The 16,982-nt window shown below is 58.2% G+C and overlaps 1 protein-coding gene across 8 annotated transcripts in view; it reads left to right on the forward strand.

The window, feature by feature from the left end:
• Positions 1-16,391, forward strand: part of TMEM94 (transmembrane protein 94) — a 42,251-nt gene extending 25,860 nt beyond the window's left edge. For 2 of the 8 annotated variants that reach the window (XM_037741039.1, XM_017535743.2), the window contains 30 exons: positions 1,118-1,237; positions 1,558-1,685; positions 1,976-2,112; positions 3,927-4,129; positions 4,790-4,941; positions 5,297-5,399; positions 5,614-5,700; positions 5,971-6,087; positions 6,437-6,493; positions 6,783-6,887; positions 7,037-7,201; positions 7,430-7,639; positions 8,147-8,462; positions 8,580-8,753; positions 9,154-9,256; positions 9,362-9,579; positions 10,296-10,477; positions 10,566-10,704; positions 10,963-11,078; positions 11,222-11,321; positions 11,644-11,752; positions 11,948-12,137; positions 12,388-12,465; positions 12,766-12,851; positions 13,713-13,794; positions 14,115-14,263; positions 14,382-14,476; positions 14,566-14,659; positions 14,846-15,016; positions 15,196-16,391. In XM_037741039.1, coding sequence (XP_037596967.1) covers positions 1,118-1,237; positions 1,558-1,685; positions 1,976-2,112; positions 3,927-4,129; positions 4,790-4,941; positions 5,297-5,399; positions 5,614-5,700; positions 5,971-6,087; positions 6,437-6,493; positions 6,783-6,887; positions 7,037-7,201; positions 7,430-7,639; positions 8,147-8,462; positions 8,580-8,753; positions 9,154-9,256; positions 9,362-9,579; positions 10,296-10,477; positions 10,566-10,704; positions 10,963-11,078; positions 11,222-11,321; positions 11,644-11,752; positions 11,948-12,137; positions 12,388-12,465; positions 12,766-12,851; positions 13,713-13,794; positions 14,115-14,263; positions 14,382-14,476; positions 14,566-14,659; positions 14,846-15,016; positions 15,196-15,268 — 4,059 coding nt within the window. In that variant the 3' untranslated portion in view covers positions 15,269-16,391. The remainder of the gene's footprint in view (positions 1-1,117; positions 1,238-1,557; positions 1,686-1,975; positions 2,113-3,926; positions 4,130-4,789; positions 4,942-5,296; positions 5,400-5,613; positions 5,701-5,970; positions 6,088-6,436; positions 6,494-6,782; positions 6,888-7,036; positions 7,202-7,429; positions 7,640-8,146; positions 8,463-8,579; positions 8,754-9,153; positions 9,257-9,361; positions 9,580-10,295; positions 10,478-10,565; positions 10,705-10,962; positions 11,079-11,221; positions 11,322-11,643; positions 11,753-11,947; positions 12,138-12,387; positions 12,466-12,765; positions 12,852-13,712; positions 13,795-14,114; positions 14,264-14,381; positions 14,477-14,565; positions 14,660-14,845; positions 15,017-15,195) is intronic. The other 6 variants (XM_037741037.1, XM_017535744.1, XM_037741038.1 and 3 more) reach the window with 6 other exon arrangements.
• The last annotated feature ends 591 nt before the right edge of the window (positions 16,392-16,982 follow it).

A 16,982-nucleotide genomic window follows, 5' to 3' on the forward strand; every position in this document is an offset into this window, starting at 1 on the left:
AAAAAAAAAAAAGAAAAAGAAAAAAAAATCTAACCTGGGATTGGCTTCATCCCCAGAAATTTTGGTTCATTAGGTCCAGAGGGGAGCCTAGACATCCACATTTTTAAAAGCTGCATGTCTCAGCTACACATTCTGGGCTGACATTCCCTGATTAAGGTGAAACCTTGACTAAGCTGCAGAATGCCTCGGGTTGTTCCTGTTGCTGCTTCATTGGGATCAGTGCATTCATTCATTCATTCATTCACTCAGCAAGTATTCATTGAGCTTGTGTGTGCTGTGCATTGTTTTAGCAGTTGGATGGTGAGGGTGTGTGGAAATGGAAGAATTCAATGCCTGTTTTTAAGGAATTTGCAGTCTGGCGGGAGAGCCAGGCATGTAAATCTATGATTACAGTTCTGACATATAAACGCTGACATATAAACCTCCCCTGAGTGCAGCCCTGGGTTTTGGGAAAATGTCCCAGAGGAGGTAATGTTTGAACTGAGTGTTGAAGGAGAAGCAAGAGTTGTCTGTCGAGGTGGGCAGATCACTTGAGGTCAGGAGTTCAAGACCAGCCTGGCCAGCATGATGACACTTTGTCTCTACTAAAAATACAAAAAATTAGCTGGGCATGGTGGTGTGAACCTGTAATCTCAGCTACTCGGGAGGCTGAGGCAGGAGAATCACTGGAACCTGGGAGGCGGAGGTTGCAGTGAACCAAGATTGCACCACTGCACTCCAGCCTGGGAGACAAAGCGAGACTCCGTCTCAACCATGCAATCACAGACTTGCCCGTTGCAGTAAATTGGGAGATCAGTGGGGAGCACAGCCTGGGTGGGCAGGGAGCCTGGTGGTGGCAGCGGGGAAAGTGAGTTGGGGAACATGGAATATAGAAAGACGTTTTGTTTTTCAACTTGGCTTTAGAGAGTAGGGTAGGAGGCTGTGCACTTGAACACATTGTAATTTGGTGGAGATGGACCTGGTCATACCTTGAGGGGCCAGAGCTGGTAGGGGAAGAGATGTGAGGATCCCAGAGGAGGGGAAGGATGAAGGGCTTGGGAGGGGGAGGGTTGGGGCCCGCCTGCCTTGCACAGCCTCGGCTCGGAAGTGACACCGTGCGCCTCCTGCTTGCCTACAGGGCGAGCCTCCCTCGGCCCTGGGCCTGTCCACAAGGAAGGCCCTCAGCGTCCTCAAGGAGCAGCTGGAGGCAGTGCTGGAGGGGCATCTCAGGGAGCGGAAGAAGTGTCTGACCTGGAAGGTGAAGCTTCTTCTCGGGGCCGCCAAGGCCTGGCTGGGATGGCAGGGAAGTGTGGGAGGCCCCTACTCAGGGCTGTGATGCACCCTATCACCCTGGGTGGTGTGACCCAACGGAGGCCTCATGAAATATCAGAAAGCAGCAGGGGTTCCCCTCACAGTGGCTCCCAAGCCTGCTTGCTGCAGGAGCTCAGCAGTCTGGAGCACAGCCGAGGTCAAAGGGAGGGGACCAAGGTGCCCTTGGGGGCTGGGGAGGGTGCGAGGGGAGGAGGCCAGATTGGAGTGGGACTGGCCCCTCACCGCCCCCTCCCTGTTCCTCTCCAGGAGGTGTGGAGAAGCAGCTTCCTCCACCACAGTAACCGCTGCTCCTGCTTCCACTGGCCAGGGGCCTCGCTCATGCTGCTGGCCGTGCTGCTGCTGCTGGGCTGCTTTGGGGGCCAGCCGGCCGGGAGGTACGCACCCAGGGGCTGCTCCCCAACCTCTCCAGCTGTCCCTTCCATCCTGCTGCAGCACTCGGGACAGCCCAGGGCTCCAAGGGGCTGCCACCTCCAAGCTGCTCCTGGGATGTAAGGAAACCTCCTCAGTCCCTTGACTGGGGTCAGAGGCCTAGCTGGTGACAGGGCACCAGAATGGGACACTCTTTCCACAAGGGACCGGGGTGGGAAGGGGAGCTGTGGCCTGGGGGCTGCTGGGTGGATGAGCCTTCACTCCCTGTGGGTGCCCCTTTCTTTCTTCCCGCCAGCCGTGGGGTGGGGCTGGTGAATGCCTTGGCCTTGTTCCTGTTGCTGCTTCTCAACCTTGTGCTCATTGGGCGGCAAGACCGGCTGAAGCGTCAGGAGGTAGAGCGGAGGCTGCGCGGGATCATCGACCAAATCCAAGGTGAGGTCAAGGGCAGGCATATTGGTGGGAAAAGATGACCCGGATATCAGAGCCCTGAGGGCTCCCCTCCTGCACCCCAGCACAGACAGGTTGCCTGTGGCCAGCATTGCAGGGGCTTTTGTCATCTGGGTGTTAGAAGGATGCCCACCCTCTTTTGAGCAGGGCAGTGAGAGCTGTGGGAGTGTCGTGGGTGCCCAAGCAGAGGGCTGGGCAGGCAGGAAGGCTAGAGGTGGCAGGTGGGCTTCTGGGCTGGCTCGTGTTGGGAAACTAATAGGGAAGACCCCCACATGGCGGGAGGATGGTTGGGGTTTTCTCGTTCAAGTCCATCTTGTCTGGTGTTCTGTGCTGGGAGACGTGGGGTTGGACAGAGATACCTGCAGGAATCGGGGTGGGGTAGGGGACCAGGAGCCTGAGGTAGAGCAGCCCAGTTCCAAAAGGGAAGGGAGTGGCTCGGATTTCTTTCTTTTTTTTTTTTTTTTTTTTTTTGAGATGAAGTTTTACTCTTGTTGCCCAGGCTGGAGTGCAATAGTGTGATCTTGGCTCACTGCAACCTCTGCCTCCTGGGTTCAAGTGATTCTCCTGCCTCAGCCTCGTGAGTAGCTGGGATTACAGGCGCCCACCACCACGCCCGGCTAATTTTGTATTTTTAGTAAAGATGGGGTTTCTCCATGTTGGTTGGGCTGGTCTTGAACTCCTGACCTCAGGTGATCCGCCCGCCTTGGTCTCCCAAAGTACTGGAATTACAGGTGTGAGCCACTGCGCTCAGCCAGGAGTTGCTTGGATTTCTGCTTGGCCTTTCATTCAGGTGGTGTTCACGAAGCTTGGCTGTGGATTGAGGGTTATTTAGGCTCTTTTGAGGGACTGTGGCTCCTGCTGTTCAGGGGCATGTGGTGCTCTGGAGAAGCAGCGCCTGCTCATGAGACCTTCCTCCAACAGAACCGGGCAGTGGATGTTCAGGTGCTAAGTGAGAATTTGTCTTTTCATTCTGAGATGGCTAATTGCAACCATGTGCCAGGCACTGGGAGTGCAATGGTGACAGCAAAAGACGGGCCCTGCTTTCCAGAGCTTAGTCTCCTGCCTGGGAGCATCAGTGGCTCCCTCTTGCTTATGGAAGCCATCCCACATGCACATGTGGCCTCCCAGAGCTGCCAACACAGGCTTACCTTCCTCTCCAGCCTCTTCTCTTCCTCCTCATTCTCATGTTAGAACTACTCATCAGTCTTAGACCCACTATGTATCAGCCTGCCTCTGTGCCTTTGTCCCCTGTTCTCTGTTGGTGAGCTTCTCCCTCCCTTGTCTTCAGCTGACAAACTCTCACCCATTTTCCAGGCCCATCCCCAACGCTTCCTCTTCCAGGAAGCCACCTCTGATTGCTCCAGCAAGTTGGTTTGCTCCCTCTTCTGGACCCCTGCAGCACAGGGATCTTTATTAACACTTGGCTGTGTTTGCCTTGTTTGGAGTTATCTGTCCACATGTCTCATCTCCCCCACTGGGTCACGGCTCCTTAAGGCCGGAGACCATGTTGTTTCCACCTTGCACCTCTCACAGGCCCTCCGCACTGTTTGTGAAGTGTACCTGAATGGGATATGGGTACAGAGAAATGACAGCTCCAGTTGTTGAGAGGAGGTAGAGGCACTGGGGCTGGAGTGGCTGGGTAGGGCTTTATAAGGGAGGTGTCCTTGAAAGTAGGGAAGTGTTGGAACAGACCTCTTGGGACAGGAAGTGGGCAGACAGTGCTCGGAGGTGCTGCTGTTATCTGACTGGGGAGCAGGCTGAGGCTGAGAGGGTTGTTTCCCCCTTTCCATTTCCCTCAGATGCCCTCAGGGATGGCAGGGAGATCAAGTGGCCCAGTGCCATGTATCCAGACCTCCACATGCCCTTTGCGCCATCCTGGTCCCTGCACTGGGCCTACAGAGACGGACACCTGGTCAACCTGCCAGTCAGCCTGCTGGTTGAAGGAGACATCATAGCTTTGAGGCCTGGCCAGGAATCGTTTGCTTCTCTGAGGGGGATCAAGGTAGCTTGAGGCTTTCCTCTTCCCCTGGATGTGCGGTCCACAGGCAATGGTGGGAGGGGCTCCAGACTTTGCCCTGTAGCTTCCCGGCCAGCTCACTGGCTTTTTGGCAGAGGCCCCGGAACATCTTCCATCACCCTGCTGTTCTTTTGTTTGTTTTTTACTTATTTTTATTTACATTTATTTATTTGTTTTGAGACAGGGTCTCACCCTGTCGCCCAGGCTGGAGTGCAGTGGTGCAATCCCAGTTCACTGAAGCCTCTGCCTCCTGGGTTCAAGTGATTCTCCCACCTCAACCTCCCCAGTAGCTAGGATTACAGGCACCCGCCACCACACCTTACCTGGCTAATTTTTATGTTTTTTGGTAGAGACAGGGTTTCGCCATGTTGGCCAGGCTGGTGTCAAACTCCTGATCTCAGGTGATCCACCTGCCTCGGCCTCCCAAAGTGCTGGGATTACAGGCGTGAGCCACCATGCCTGGTCCCCTGTACTGTTCTTTATTCTAGCTAAGAATCCAGTCCCGCAGGCCCTGCCCCAGTGGACTCTGGACTAACTGATGGTCCCTAACCCCAGGGGAGGTCTGTACTTAGCCGAATTGTCCAGGAAGAGTGGCCTCTGATAGGACCCTCTCGTTGCCCCCACCCTCCCACTTGCTGCCGGCAGGATGATGAGCACATTGTCTTGGAGCCGGGAGACCTCTTCCCCCCCTTCTCCCCTCCACCCTCGCCCCGGGGAGAAGTGGAGAGAGGGCCACAGAGCCCCCAGCAGCACCGGCTTTTCCGTGTCCTTGAGACCCCTGTGATTGACAATGTCAGGTAGGGGTGCCACCCTGCCTTCTCCTGTCCCCGGTACCTTCCATGAAGAGGGGGATGGGACTGACAAGGAGGGGGTTCTGTTCATCTCAAGGTTCTCTTGAGGGCTGGCATCTCCTTAGGCTCCTGTCCTTAGCCTCTTGTGAGAATTCTTAGACTAGGTGGGGCCCTCTCCCAGTCTCTACTCTGAGGGGACAGCTCTGGAGGTGAACGCAGGCCAGGGCCAGGGCAGAGTGTGGAACTGCAGGACTCATGGTGCTTGAAGAAGCGGTTTCTGGCAGAGAGGCCCAGAATCCTCCCAAGGTACAGGTTTCTGGCCTCTCCACTGAGTGGGACTGACAGTCACCTCTTTCTGCAGATGGTGCCTGGACATGGCCCTGTCCCGCCCAGTCACTGCCCTGGACAATGAGCGTTTCACAGTGCAGTCGGTGATGCTACACTATGCTGTGCCCGTGGTCCTGGTGTGTGCGGCAGGGCTGCGTATCGGGGGTAGGGGAGAGGGCTGGACTTGGGGGGGTCTCAGGCCACTCACATGAGCGGGAGTGAACACGGAGGGCCCCAGAGCAAGCTGGCCTGTAGAGTAGCAAAGGAAGGGGGGTGGCAGCTCCTGGGTCCCCCTCAAGGCGGGGGAGGGGGTCCAAGGGGTCCAGGCTATGCTTCTGCTGTTCCCGACAGGCTGGCTTCCTCATCACCAATGCCCTGCGCTTCATCTTCAGTGCCCCAGGGGTCACTTCCTGGCAGTACACCCTCCTCCAGCTCCAGGCAAGGACCGCCCTGTCCTCCCTGTCATGCTTCCCTCCGGCCCGAGGGGCTGGCTCTTCTAGTACCCTGGCTGTCCCTCCCTCTCTGTAGCCCCAGAGGTCCCCTCAAGCTTCAGCTTAAGAACACCTCTTTCCCTTCTTTCCCTTTCTGCCCCTGAGAGAGCTGGCCCTTCCTGCCCAGGGAATGGCTGTGGGGCCAGGGCAGCCCTTCCCTTCCCTCCTCCCCAGGCCCAGAGCTCAGGAGCTATCTGTGTGGTCTGCTCCTTCCCAGGTGAATGGTGTCCTGCCCATCCTCCCCCTGCTCTTTCCAGTCCTCTGGGTTCTGGCAACTGCCTGTGGAGAGGCCCGTGTCCTGGCCCAGATGAGCAAGGCCTCGCCCAGCTCCCTGGTAGGTTTTTCCAAGGCATCTGGGTGAAGTGACAGGAACAAAAAGAGGGAGTTAGCTATGCCAGAGGACAGAGCAGAAGTCCAGCCCCACCTTGGGCTCAGTGTGTTGATCAGCCCAGGCAGCTCTCCAGGGCTCGGGCCCTCTCTATTCCAGAAGGGCTTCCAAGCCAGGCCCTGGGTGAGGGTGAGCACCTACGCTGGCTTCCACCAGATGGAGAGTCAGGACGACCGGGCCCTTTACCGAAGGGGTTGGGAGTCCCGCTGGTGTGGGCCCCACCTCTGCCAGCTTGGAGAAGCCTGTGTGAAGCTGGCTTTTTCCTCACTGAGGCCCTCACCCTCTCTCTGTGCAGCTGGCTAAGTTCTCAGAGGACACTCTCAGCAGCTATACGGAGGCCGTCTCCTCTCAGGTACAACACTGACCAGGATGGCTTCTCCCACAGGTCTCTAGAGCCGTAACCCTGGGACTCCCCTGCTTATGGCTGCAAAGCCTTCAGCCAGCCTCTTGGAGCCCCATGTCCACCCGCTACATGTGGACATAACCTGGGCCTGTTCCCATTACACAGCCACGCCCTGCCCCAGAGAAGTGCCTCTCCACCCCAACTTCATGGGGCTCCCCTGGATTTCCGCCTGGAGGCCGTCTCCAGGGAAATGAGGCTGAGCCCTGAATGGCCTTGCAGACTTGCCCTCTCCCACCAGGAAATGCTGCGCTGCATTTGGGGCCACTTCCTGAGGGTGCTCCGGGGGACGTCGCCCACGCTGAGCCACAGTTCCAGTCTGCTGCACAGCCTGGGCTCTGTCACGGTGAGGGTGGGCCGTGCGGCGGGGAGGCACCTGTCGTGCCCGTCCTACTCTCTGGCTGGGCCTGGGCTGTCCACCTGCCACTTGAGTGGCCCCTGGGCAGGGTGGGCTAATGCCAGGCCCCTTTCCCATCTCAACCGCTTTCCATGCAGGTCCTGTGCTGTGTGGACAAACAGGGGATCCTGTCATGGCCAAATCCCAGCCCAGAGACTGTGCTGTTCTTCAGCGGGAAGGTGGAGCCCCCTCACAGCAGCCACGAGGACCTCACGGATGGCCTGTCCACCCGCTCCTTCTGCCATCCCGAGGTAGAGGAGGAGGTACGGCCGGCTCCCGTGGGCCCTACTCTGGGCCAGGCTGTTTAGCCTTGGAGCCTGGCCAGGGAGGGTGAGGTTTAGGAGGGCAAAGGAGGGCTTGGGCACCATTAGGATCTGCTGAGCAGATGAGGTGAAGCCACAGCACAAGGCAGCAAGGGGACCTAGAAGCATCCTGCCTCACTGGTCTGCGGGAGCCAATGGTCCTAGGCCTGTGCTCCTCATTCTCTGCAGCCCCATGAACGAGACGCCCTCCTGGCTGGCTCCCTGAACAACACCCTGCACCTTTCCAGTGAGCAGGAGCGTGGTGACTGGCCTGGGGAGGCTCCCAAGCCCTCTGAGCCGTATTCTCACCACAAAGCGCACGGCCGCAGCAAACACCCATCTGGCTCCAATGTGAGCTTCAGCAGGGACACTGAGGGTGGTGAAGAAGAGCCCAGCAAGGTGAGGGGAGGAGGTGGCACGGGGCAGCCACTCCCTTAGCCACAGGCCATCCTGGCCTCCCTGGCCAGCCTGGCCCCATAGGGTCTGAAAGAGCAGGTGTCCCCGACCTCTGTCCTGGTCCCTGCTTCGAAGTAGACAGAGCCTCCCCTCCGTTCTGGTCTCCCTATTGGAACCTTCCAGACATACACCAGGCTCCCTCTCAGAGACGTTCCCTGACCACAGAAGATCCCTCAACTGTGTCCTCTTTGGTCTGGCCATCTCTCTTTTTGGCTCCTGCCAGTGTCATGAGATATATTAATAAGTTCCTAGAAGCAGATAGGAGCCCAAGAAGGACAGGAAGCTGATTTCAGGAGGGAGGGGTCGGGGAGAGAGTGGGCAGGAGCTCTCTCCTAGAAAGGGTGCCTTTCAGGGGCAGGAGCCCTCCCCAGCCTTGGGAGGCAGGTGGAGCCAGTGCTGGCTTCCCCACATCCCCTCCCGGGCTGAGGCTCCCCTCCATGTCTCCCCTAGACCCAGCCTGGGATAGAGGGCGACCCCTATGAAGCAGAGGACTTTGTGTGCGACTACCACCTGGAGATGCTGAGCCTGTCCCAGGACCAGCAGAACCCTTCCTGCATTCAGTTTGATGACTCCAACTGGCAGCTGCACCTCACGTCCCTCAAACCCCTCGGCCTCAATGTGCTGCTGAACCTGTGTAACGCCAGCGTCACCGAGCGCCTGTGCCGGTTCTCCGACCACCTGTGCAACATCGCCCTGCAAGAGAGCCACAGCGCTGTGCTGCCCGTGCACGTGCCCTGGGGCCTCTGTGAGCTCGCCCGCCTCATTGGTACGGGCCCCCCTGGCGGGGATGGCTGGCTGGACCTGCCTCCTCGTCACGGGACTTCATGGACCTGGCTGGGTATTGCCAGGGCATGGCCCTAAGTTCCTGTCCCCTGCCCTGCAGGCTTCACTCCTGGGGCTAAGGAGCTCTTCAAGCAGGAGAACCACCTGGCACTGTACCGCCTCCCCAGTGCCGAGACAGTGAAGGAGACCTCGCTGGGGCGGCTCTCCTGTGTCACCAAGCGGCGCCCTCCCCTCAGCCACATGATCAGCCTCTTCATTAAAGACACCACCACCAGTGAGTCCCGCCCACCTCGGCCAGCACTGGGCCAGACTTTAAAGAACCTGCATGGCAGGGGGGCTCCGTCCATCCCTGCCCATTGCTAGGGAGGCCTGGGCAGAGGAACAGTGGGCTGCTTCCAAAGTGCTTTGCTGTGGCAGGGGCTGGACTTGGGGACCAGGGCTGGGATGGTGTTGGCTGCAGAGGCTGGGATTGTCCAGAGGATAGGAATATGGTGTCTGCATTCCAAGCCCAGTAGCCTTGCAGAGCCTGCCTGATCGTGAGTCCCAAGGAGTCTCCTCCTCTGTCAGGGGCTCCTCGGCGCCCTTCTCCAGGAGGACAGTGTGCTGCCTGTCAGGTCAGAGTGAGGGTGGGGGGCTGCTTAGCGACACTCAGGGCCTGACCTCTCTCCCCCGAGGCACAGAACAGATGCTGTCCCATGGCACTGCTGATGTGGTCTTGGAGGCCTGCACAGACTTCTGGGATGGAGCTGACATCTATCCTCTCTCGGGATCAGACAGGTGGGTGAGGAAGTGCAGGCCAGCAGCAAGAGCAGCCGCTCTGCCGGTGCCCCTGCCCTTCATAGGCAGGACCGCTCACCTCACGTCCGCCTGCTTCCCTGGCAGAAAGAAAGTGCTGGATTTCTACCAGCGAGCCTGCCTGTCTGGGTATTGCTCCGCCTTCGCCTACAAGCCCATGAACTGTGCCCTGTCCTCTCAGCTCAATGGCAAGTGCATCGAGCTTGTACAGGTGCCCGGCCAGAGCAGCATCTTCACTACGTGCGAGCTGCCCAGCACCATCCCCATCAAGCAGAACGCCCGCCGCAGCAGCTGGAGCTCTGACGGTACTTCGTGTGTCTGTCCAGCGGGGCCAGTGCTGGGACTCCCCTGGGCTGCAGAAGCCCAGGAGGCAGGGAGGGTTTTCGGAGGGCCCTGGCACCCACCACAGCAAAGGGTGCAGTGGCCACAGCCCCAGGCTGGGACGTTAGTGTGATACTATCCAGTGACATGGGGAGTCCCTTAGTTTTCTCCGTTACCAGGAGATGCTCATTTTGCCTGCCTCTCCAGTTGGTTATGATGCTCAAGTGGATAGCGTGCATCAGAGTGCTTTCCTGGGAAGTTACCAACCAGCGTTCATGCAGCGTTAGGCTTGGCAGAATCAAACAGACCAGGTCTCTCACCTTGTTGGTGCAGAGGGTGCCCAGAGAACCCAAGAGATTGTGAACTGAGCGGTTGCTGAGTGTGGGGCCAGTACCCCAGCCCTGGAGCAGGACTGAGCAGGAGCTAAAGCCATGCCCTGTCGTGGCTCCCAGCTCAACCACCTGACTGATGCCTACCTTTCATTGTCTTTCTTCCTGTGTCTGTCGGCGCCTTCTGTGTCTTGGCTGTGTGTGTGTGCTGTTGTGTGTGGTCCCCTGGGGCCTGCGTGCTCATTGATTTGGGTGTGGCATCTGTGTGTGTGGCCCCGGCTGCCTCCTGGAATCTGCTGGTTCCTGGATGTCCTGATCGGGCTGTGTCCTGTGTGTCCTGGCTGGGCTTTGTGCCTTGTGCCTGCCTGAAGAAGGGATCGGGGAGGTGCTGGAGAAGGAAGACTGCATGCAGGCCCTGAGCGGCCAGATCTTCATGGGCATGGTGTCCTCCCAGTACCAGGCCCGGCTGGACATCGTGCGCCTCATCGATGGGCTGGTCAACGCCTGCATCCGCTTCGTCTACTTCTCTTTGGAGGATGAGCTCAAAAGCAAGGTGAGGAGAGCCATCCCCTCTGCCACCACCAACTCTGTTTCCCATGGGCTTTTGGGCCTGTATGTTCAAGGCCATCTGCCTTTCGCAGGTGTTTGCAGAAAAAATGGGCCTGGAGACAGGCTGGAACTGCCACATCTCCCTCACGCCCACCGGTGACATGCCTGGCTCTGAGATCCCCCCTTCTAGCCCCAGCCATGCAGGCTCCCTGCATGATGACCTGAATCAGGGTAAGGGCAAAGGCGTGGGGTGGGGATGGAGTGGGGTTGGGAGGTTTCCCCTCCTCAGAGCCACAGCCAGGAAGAGTCTCCAGAGAGCCTTCCGGATAAGTACATTCCCTTGGGAAATGGCTCTGATGTCCCTGCAGGAAATGGTAGTCAGCAGGGAGAAGTGGAGACGGAGGCAGGAAATTCTCTGCCATCTGCAGGGCAAGTACAGGCCCACGGAAGGCTGGCCCCAAGGTGAGGGAGAGGCTCTTGTCCCCACAGTGTCCCGAGACGATGCAGAAGGTCTCCTCCTCATGGAGGAGGAGGGCCACTCGGACCTCATCAGCTTCCAGCCTACGGACAGCGACATCCCCAGCTTCCTGGAGGACTCCAACCGGGTACAATGGCAGGATCTGTCTCACCTGTCCTTGTAGTGGCCCCATAGCTGGTCGAGGGGAGAGGTAGAGAGGTAGTGGGCAGGCACATGAAGGGGAGGGATGCTGATCCCCATCCTGAAGCCACTGGCATCTGCTTTCTCCAGGCCAAGCTGCCCCGGGGTATCCACCAAGTGCGGCCCCACCTGCAGAACATTGACAACGTGCCCCTGCTAGTGCCCCTCTTCACTGACTGCACCCCGGAGAGTGAGTGCTGTGGCCTAGGGTACTTGGGCAGCCTGGTCCCTTCGGCTGAGTTCTGCCTGGGTCTGGGCACCCTGTGGGCTCTGGAGGGATGTAGGCTTCCTATGCTGGGAGTGAAGGAACCTGGGCTCGGATCAGCCGGGGAATCCTGTGGGTTGGAGTCAAGAGTGCCGATGTTCACATGATCCCGCTGCTGGGGGTTGGGATTGTTTCAAAGAGGGGCCGCCTCCTGTTGCCTCCCACTCTCTTGTCCTGTGGGTAGAGACCCAGTGCCCACGTGGCGCTCTGCCTGCCTGACTCTTGTGCCCTCATACGCTGTCCTCAGCCATGTGTGAGATGATAAAGATCATGCAAGAGTACGGGGAGGTGACCTGCTGCCTGGGCAGCTCTGCCAACCTGCGGAATAGCTGCCTCTTCCTCCAGAGCGACATCAGGTCAGGGCAGGACCCTGCAGCCTGTGGGCCAGCCTCTACCTCCCAAAACACAATGATCCTGCATGGGGCTGGGGGTGTGTCCCACGGCTGACCTCGCCCTAGCTGAGACTAACGCACCTGGACACAGTGGGAGAAGAAGGAGGGGGTGCCCAGTCCTGTGGGAGATGCAGCTGAAGGGTGTGTGTCCCTGAGCAGCATTGCCCTGGATCCCCTGTACCCGTCCCGTTGCTCCTGGGAGACTTTCGGCTACGCCACCAGCACCAGCATGGCCCAGGCCTCGGATGGCCTTTCTCCCCTGCAGCTGTCGGGGCAGCTCAATAGCCTGCCCTGCTCCCTGACCTTTCGCCAGGAGGAGACCATTAGCATCATCCGGCTCATCGAACAGGTGGGAGCTTCCGCAGGCGAAGAAGAAGGCAGGACCCGCCTAGGGTGGGAGTAGTGGCACCGGACCTGTTTGGACCCAGGGACCTTGTGCCCCAGCCTTCCGAGCGGGGCCTTTTCAGGCAGTTACATTAGCCTCTGCTCCCCTCATAGGAGCATCCTGGGCGTCTGGCTCTTGGCTGAAGTGTATCAGTTGTTGGGCCTGGGAGAGGCCAGGCAGACCCAGGCCATAATGTGTCCCTCTCGGTCCATAGGCTCGGCATGCCACCTATGGCATCCGTAAGTGCTTCCTCTTCCTGCTGCAGTGCCAACTGACTCTTGTGGTTATCCAGGTGAGGTGGGGCCCACACAGGCATCGCCCCTGTGCCACTTATCATTTCACTCGTGCAGCTGAGAATCTGAGGAGGGAGACTGGGGGTAACAGCACAGTCCAGGGGTCCCCTAGAGCCGCTGTGAAGCTCCTGGGCTTTCCAAGATGACCTCATTGGCAGAAGAGTATTCCCTCTGGCCCCAGTTCCCTCTGGCAGGATGTGAGCATCTATCTGGGCCCAGGGCAAGGCAGCTCGGGGGCTCCTATGTCCTTATTTTGTGTCTGAGTCGAACTGTGGCTCTTGGCTTATTTCCTACTCTAGTTCCTTTCTTGCTTGGTCCAGCTGCCACCACTCCTGAGTACCACCGACATCCTGTGGCTGTCCTGCTTTTGCTACCCTCTTCTCAGGTGAGAGGCCATGCAGCTCCCCTCCCCCCACGCCCAAGCAGGAGGAGTCTGGATGTCACTGTACAGCCCTAGGAGCCCAGGGTTCTGGAACTGCTCAGGGCTCATCTCCTCTGGTACAGGAGGCACGGAGGGAAACTCCTTTGCCTTTTTTTTTTTTTTTTTTTTTTTTGAGACAAGAGTCTCGCTCTGTGGCCCAGGCTGGAGTGCAGTGGCGTGATCTCAGCGCACTGCAACCTCTGCCTCCCAGGTTCAAGCAGTTCTCCTGTCTCAGCCTCCTAAGTAGCTGGGATTACAGGCACCCGCCACCACACCCAGCTAACGTTTGTATTTTTAGTACAGACAGGGTATTTCACTGTGTTGGCCAGGCTGGTCTCGAACTCCTGACCTCATGATCTACCTGCCTTGGCCTCCCAAAGTGGAGGGATTATAAGCGTCAGCCACCACATCCAGCCTTTTTTTGAGACAGAGTCTTACTCTGTCGCCCGGGCTGGAGTGCGATGGCACAATCTCTGCTCACTGCAACCTCTGCCTCCTAGGCTCAGGTCATTCTCCTGCCTCAGCCTCCTGAGTAGCTGGGATTACAGGTGCTCACACGCCCTGCTAATTTTTGTATTTTTAGTAGAGATGGGGTTTTGCCATGTTGGCCAGGTTGGTTTCAAACTCTTGACCTCAAATAATCTACCCGTCTTGGCCTCCCAAAGTGCTGGGATTACAGGTGTGAGCACTGCGCCAGCGTTTGTCTTATTCCATCCCCTCACCAGACTTGACCTCATGCTCAAGACTCCCTAGAAGCTCCCTCTGTGAGAACTGGGGGATAGAGGATCACTGTCACCATCCCTGTACCTTATCTCTGCTTTTCAGCATCTCACTGCTGGGAAAGCCCCCCCATAGTTCCATCATGTCTATGGCAACAGGGAAAAACCTTCAGTCCATTCCTAAGAAGGTAAGCGAAGCAGACCCTGTGAGTGTTGCAGGTGAGCATGGAAGGGACTGAGGGGTGCGGGAGGAGAGAGGGCCTAATGTGGAAGGCTCTGGATGGGGACTTCAGCAGAACTGGAAAGCCAGCACTCTGTTCCTAGTCATCCCCCAGATCAAAGAGGAGGTGGCGGCACAGAGCTGGGAAAGATCCTTGGTGGGGTGTGAGCTCTCTGTCCCCCCAGGCCCTACCATTTACTAAGAGCCTATTGAATATGTGGAAGAGCCAGGAGCGGCTGGCAAAGGGGCTGTGTGCCTCAGGAGTGCCCTGGCCTTGTTCCCCGGCAGACTCAGCACTACTTCCTGCTCTGCTTCCTACTCAAGTTCAGCCTCACCATCAGCTCGTGCCTCATCTGTTTTGGCTTCACGCTGCAGAGCTTCTGTGACAGCTCCCGGGCCCACAACCTCACCAACTGCTCATCCATCATGCTGCCCAGGTGGGTCCCAGCCCCGAGAGCCATCATCGTCTGCCTCACCTCGAGGCTTCCTCCCTCCCCACCCCAGCCTACCTCCCTGCAGCCTCAGAGGGGCTGAGCCCACGCCTCGCTTTGGCAGCAACAACGACAGGGCTCCATCCTGGTTTGAGGACTTTGCCAACGGACTGCTGTCGGCTCAGAAGCTCACGGCCGCCCTGATTGTCCTGCACACTGGTGAGGGAGCTCTCTGGGAGGGTGCAGATGATGGTGGGGAGGGGCCCCACTGTGGAAGTCTGACTCCCACATTGCCCTACTTTCCCCAGTCTTCATTTCTATCACCCATGTGCATCGCACCAAGCCCCTGTGGAGAAAGAGCCCCTTGACCAATCTCTGGTGGGCCGTGACAGTGCCTGTGGTGTGAGTATTGCTGGGATGGAGGGGTGGAGTGGGGCTGGGGGGGAGAGGGGCTCTGCCAGGCAAGGACTGGAGGGCGGGACCGGGCCCAGGGGTTTAACCATGCTCTGCTTGAGCTAATTGTACTGGGAAGAGCAGGGAAGAAAGGAGGCAGTGTCAGGGTTCACATGGGGCCTCCACCTCCCGCAGGCTGCTGGGTCAGGTGGTCCAGACAGCTGTGGACCTGCAGCTGTGGACACACAGGGACAGCCATGTCCACTTTGGCTTGGAGGACGTGCCCCTGCTGACGTGGCTCCTGGGCTGCCTGTCCCTGGTCCTTGTGGTGGTCACCAATGAGGTCGTGAAGCTACATGAGATTCGGTGAGCTGCCAGCAGGGCGCCTCCCTCTGGGCTCAACCATGTTCCATAAACCCATCACTCCTTTGGCGACATTCCCCCACCTTTCTGTTGCCTGTCCCTCCCTCCTCCTCTGCTGTCCTGCCCGGGCCCCTGGTCTAAGGATCTTTGCCAACCTGTACTTTAATCTCCTGCCCCGCCAGGGTCCGAGTCCGCTACCAGAAGCGACAGAAGCTGCAGTTTGAAACTAAGCTGGGCATGAACTCTCCCTTCTGAGCCACTGGCTGTGGTGGCCACAGTTGCTTCCATCCCTGGGGCTAAAGCCAGACCCATTTCTGAACAGGGGAGTTGGTATCATGAATGTTTCCGGGTTTGCTCCTGCACCCGTGGCACTGGAAGCCCAGCTCCCCGCATCAGACCCCGCTGTCTTCCTGAGCCCTGGGGCTTACTGTGGAGGAGCTGATGGGCGGGGCCCTCAGCCAGTCCTGGCTCTTCCCTGGGCCTTACCAGAGGCACTTTTGAATGTATGGCCTCAGGTGCTCCCTCGAGGGGCCTTCACCCCCTCACCTGTGGGCTGCCCCCTTGGGGACCCCTTGCCCCCCAGTGCCTCTGCTTGTGGGTCCCTGGACATGGCCTTGAAGCGAACCTTCTTTGGAGGAGCAACAGCAGCAGCAGCCTTGGCGGGCGAGTCCAAGTCCCAAGGCTGCTGTGGAGGGCAGGGTGGTGCTGCATGCTCCCCATCCCATCCTCCTGGGGCAGGGGCTTGGATGTGGCCCCGAGTGCCTCCCCTCCCTCCCTCTGTGGGGGAGTCTCCCACCTGATGAAGATGGAGCAGGGCCCCCGCTTCGCCCTGGAGCCTCTTCCTGTGCCTGGCTCAAGCTGCCTGCCTATGTCTTGGGGAATCTGGCCTAGGTCTCCTCAGCCTCTGCCCCAGTTCTGGGAGAAGTTTCTACTGGTGTATATTTTTTAATGGAAATGAGCCTTTTAGGAATGAATGTAGACTGGTTTGTATTAAAATGTGTCAGTTGCTTAAGAAACACCTGTGGCTGGTCCGTAAGGCCACTCCAGGGTCTGCCCACCCACGGCGGTGGCTGGCAAAGGGAGGCCTAAGCCTTCCTCCATCTACACTGGCAGGTCTCTCAGGTCTGGCTCAGGTGAGACCCGTGGGGTCACGGTTCCCCGTGTCACAGAGGCAAACACACAGCCCGGTCACATGGAATGGTGTTTTCATTGGTGTTAGTTGGGGCAAGAGGTTAATGGTTAAAGAGCCAGGGCCTGGGCCAACAGGGTCAGGCTCCTGGCCCTCAGGTGGGCATCGGGGGCTCCTGCTGTGGTCTGAGGCCCCTCTCCCATTTCTTCCTCTCAGGCAGTTAATAGAATAAATTCCATTTAAAATATATGCATTTCTCTCTGCTTAAAAAATAACATTTACAATTGAAAAGTTGGATTTGTGGGATCTATTAACCCCACTGCCTCCCACCCCTGCCAGCTCTGCCACAGCGAGGGAAGGCGGGGCAGGAGCTGTGTATTTACATGTCCTCTGTACACCTACGGAGGGGGGGCCCGGCCAGACACATGCCTCCTTTGGCCTCTGAGGGCCTGGGCAGCACGGTGGGTGGCAAGAGGCTTCCCTTGGCACAGTGACTTAGGACACAGGCTGGGGGTTATAGAGAAATAACCCCCAAAGCCCTACCATCCCCCCTTCCTCCCTGAGGAGAGAGCTCTTACCAAGGTCCCTGTCCAGGAGCAGGACTCTTGAATGTATGGCCTCACCCTGGTCAGATCACCCTGGGAGGGGCTTTGCTGAGATGCAGTGGAGGCCCCTCGCTAGTCAGGTTCTGATAAGGTGGGCTGTCCCACAAGTGCTGCGACGCCCATGGCTGCTGGCTTACAGTGGGAAGGGGCTCTGCTAGGAGGGGCACTTTAGCCTGACCAGCCCTTGGCCCATCCCTAAGGTGACAGGGGCCTTTTTTTTTTTTTTTTTTTTTTT

The sequence above is a fragment of the Cebus imitator genome, unplaced genomic scaffold (genome assembly GCF_001604975.1).
Source record: "Cebus imitator isolate Cc_AM_T3 unplaced genomic scaffold, Cebus_imitator-1.0 Scaffold93, whole genome shotgun sequence".
Lineage (NCBI taxonomy): Eukaryota > Metazoa > Chordata > Mammalia > Primates > Cebidae > Cebus > Cebus imitator.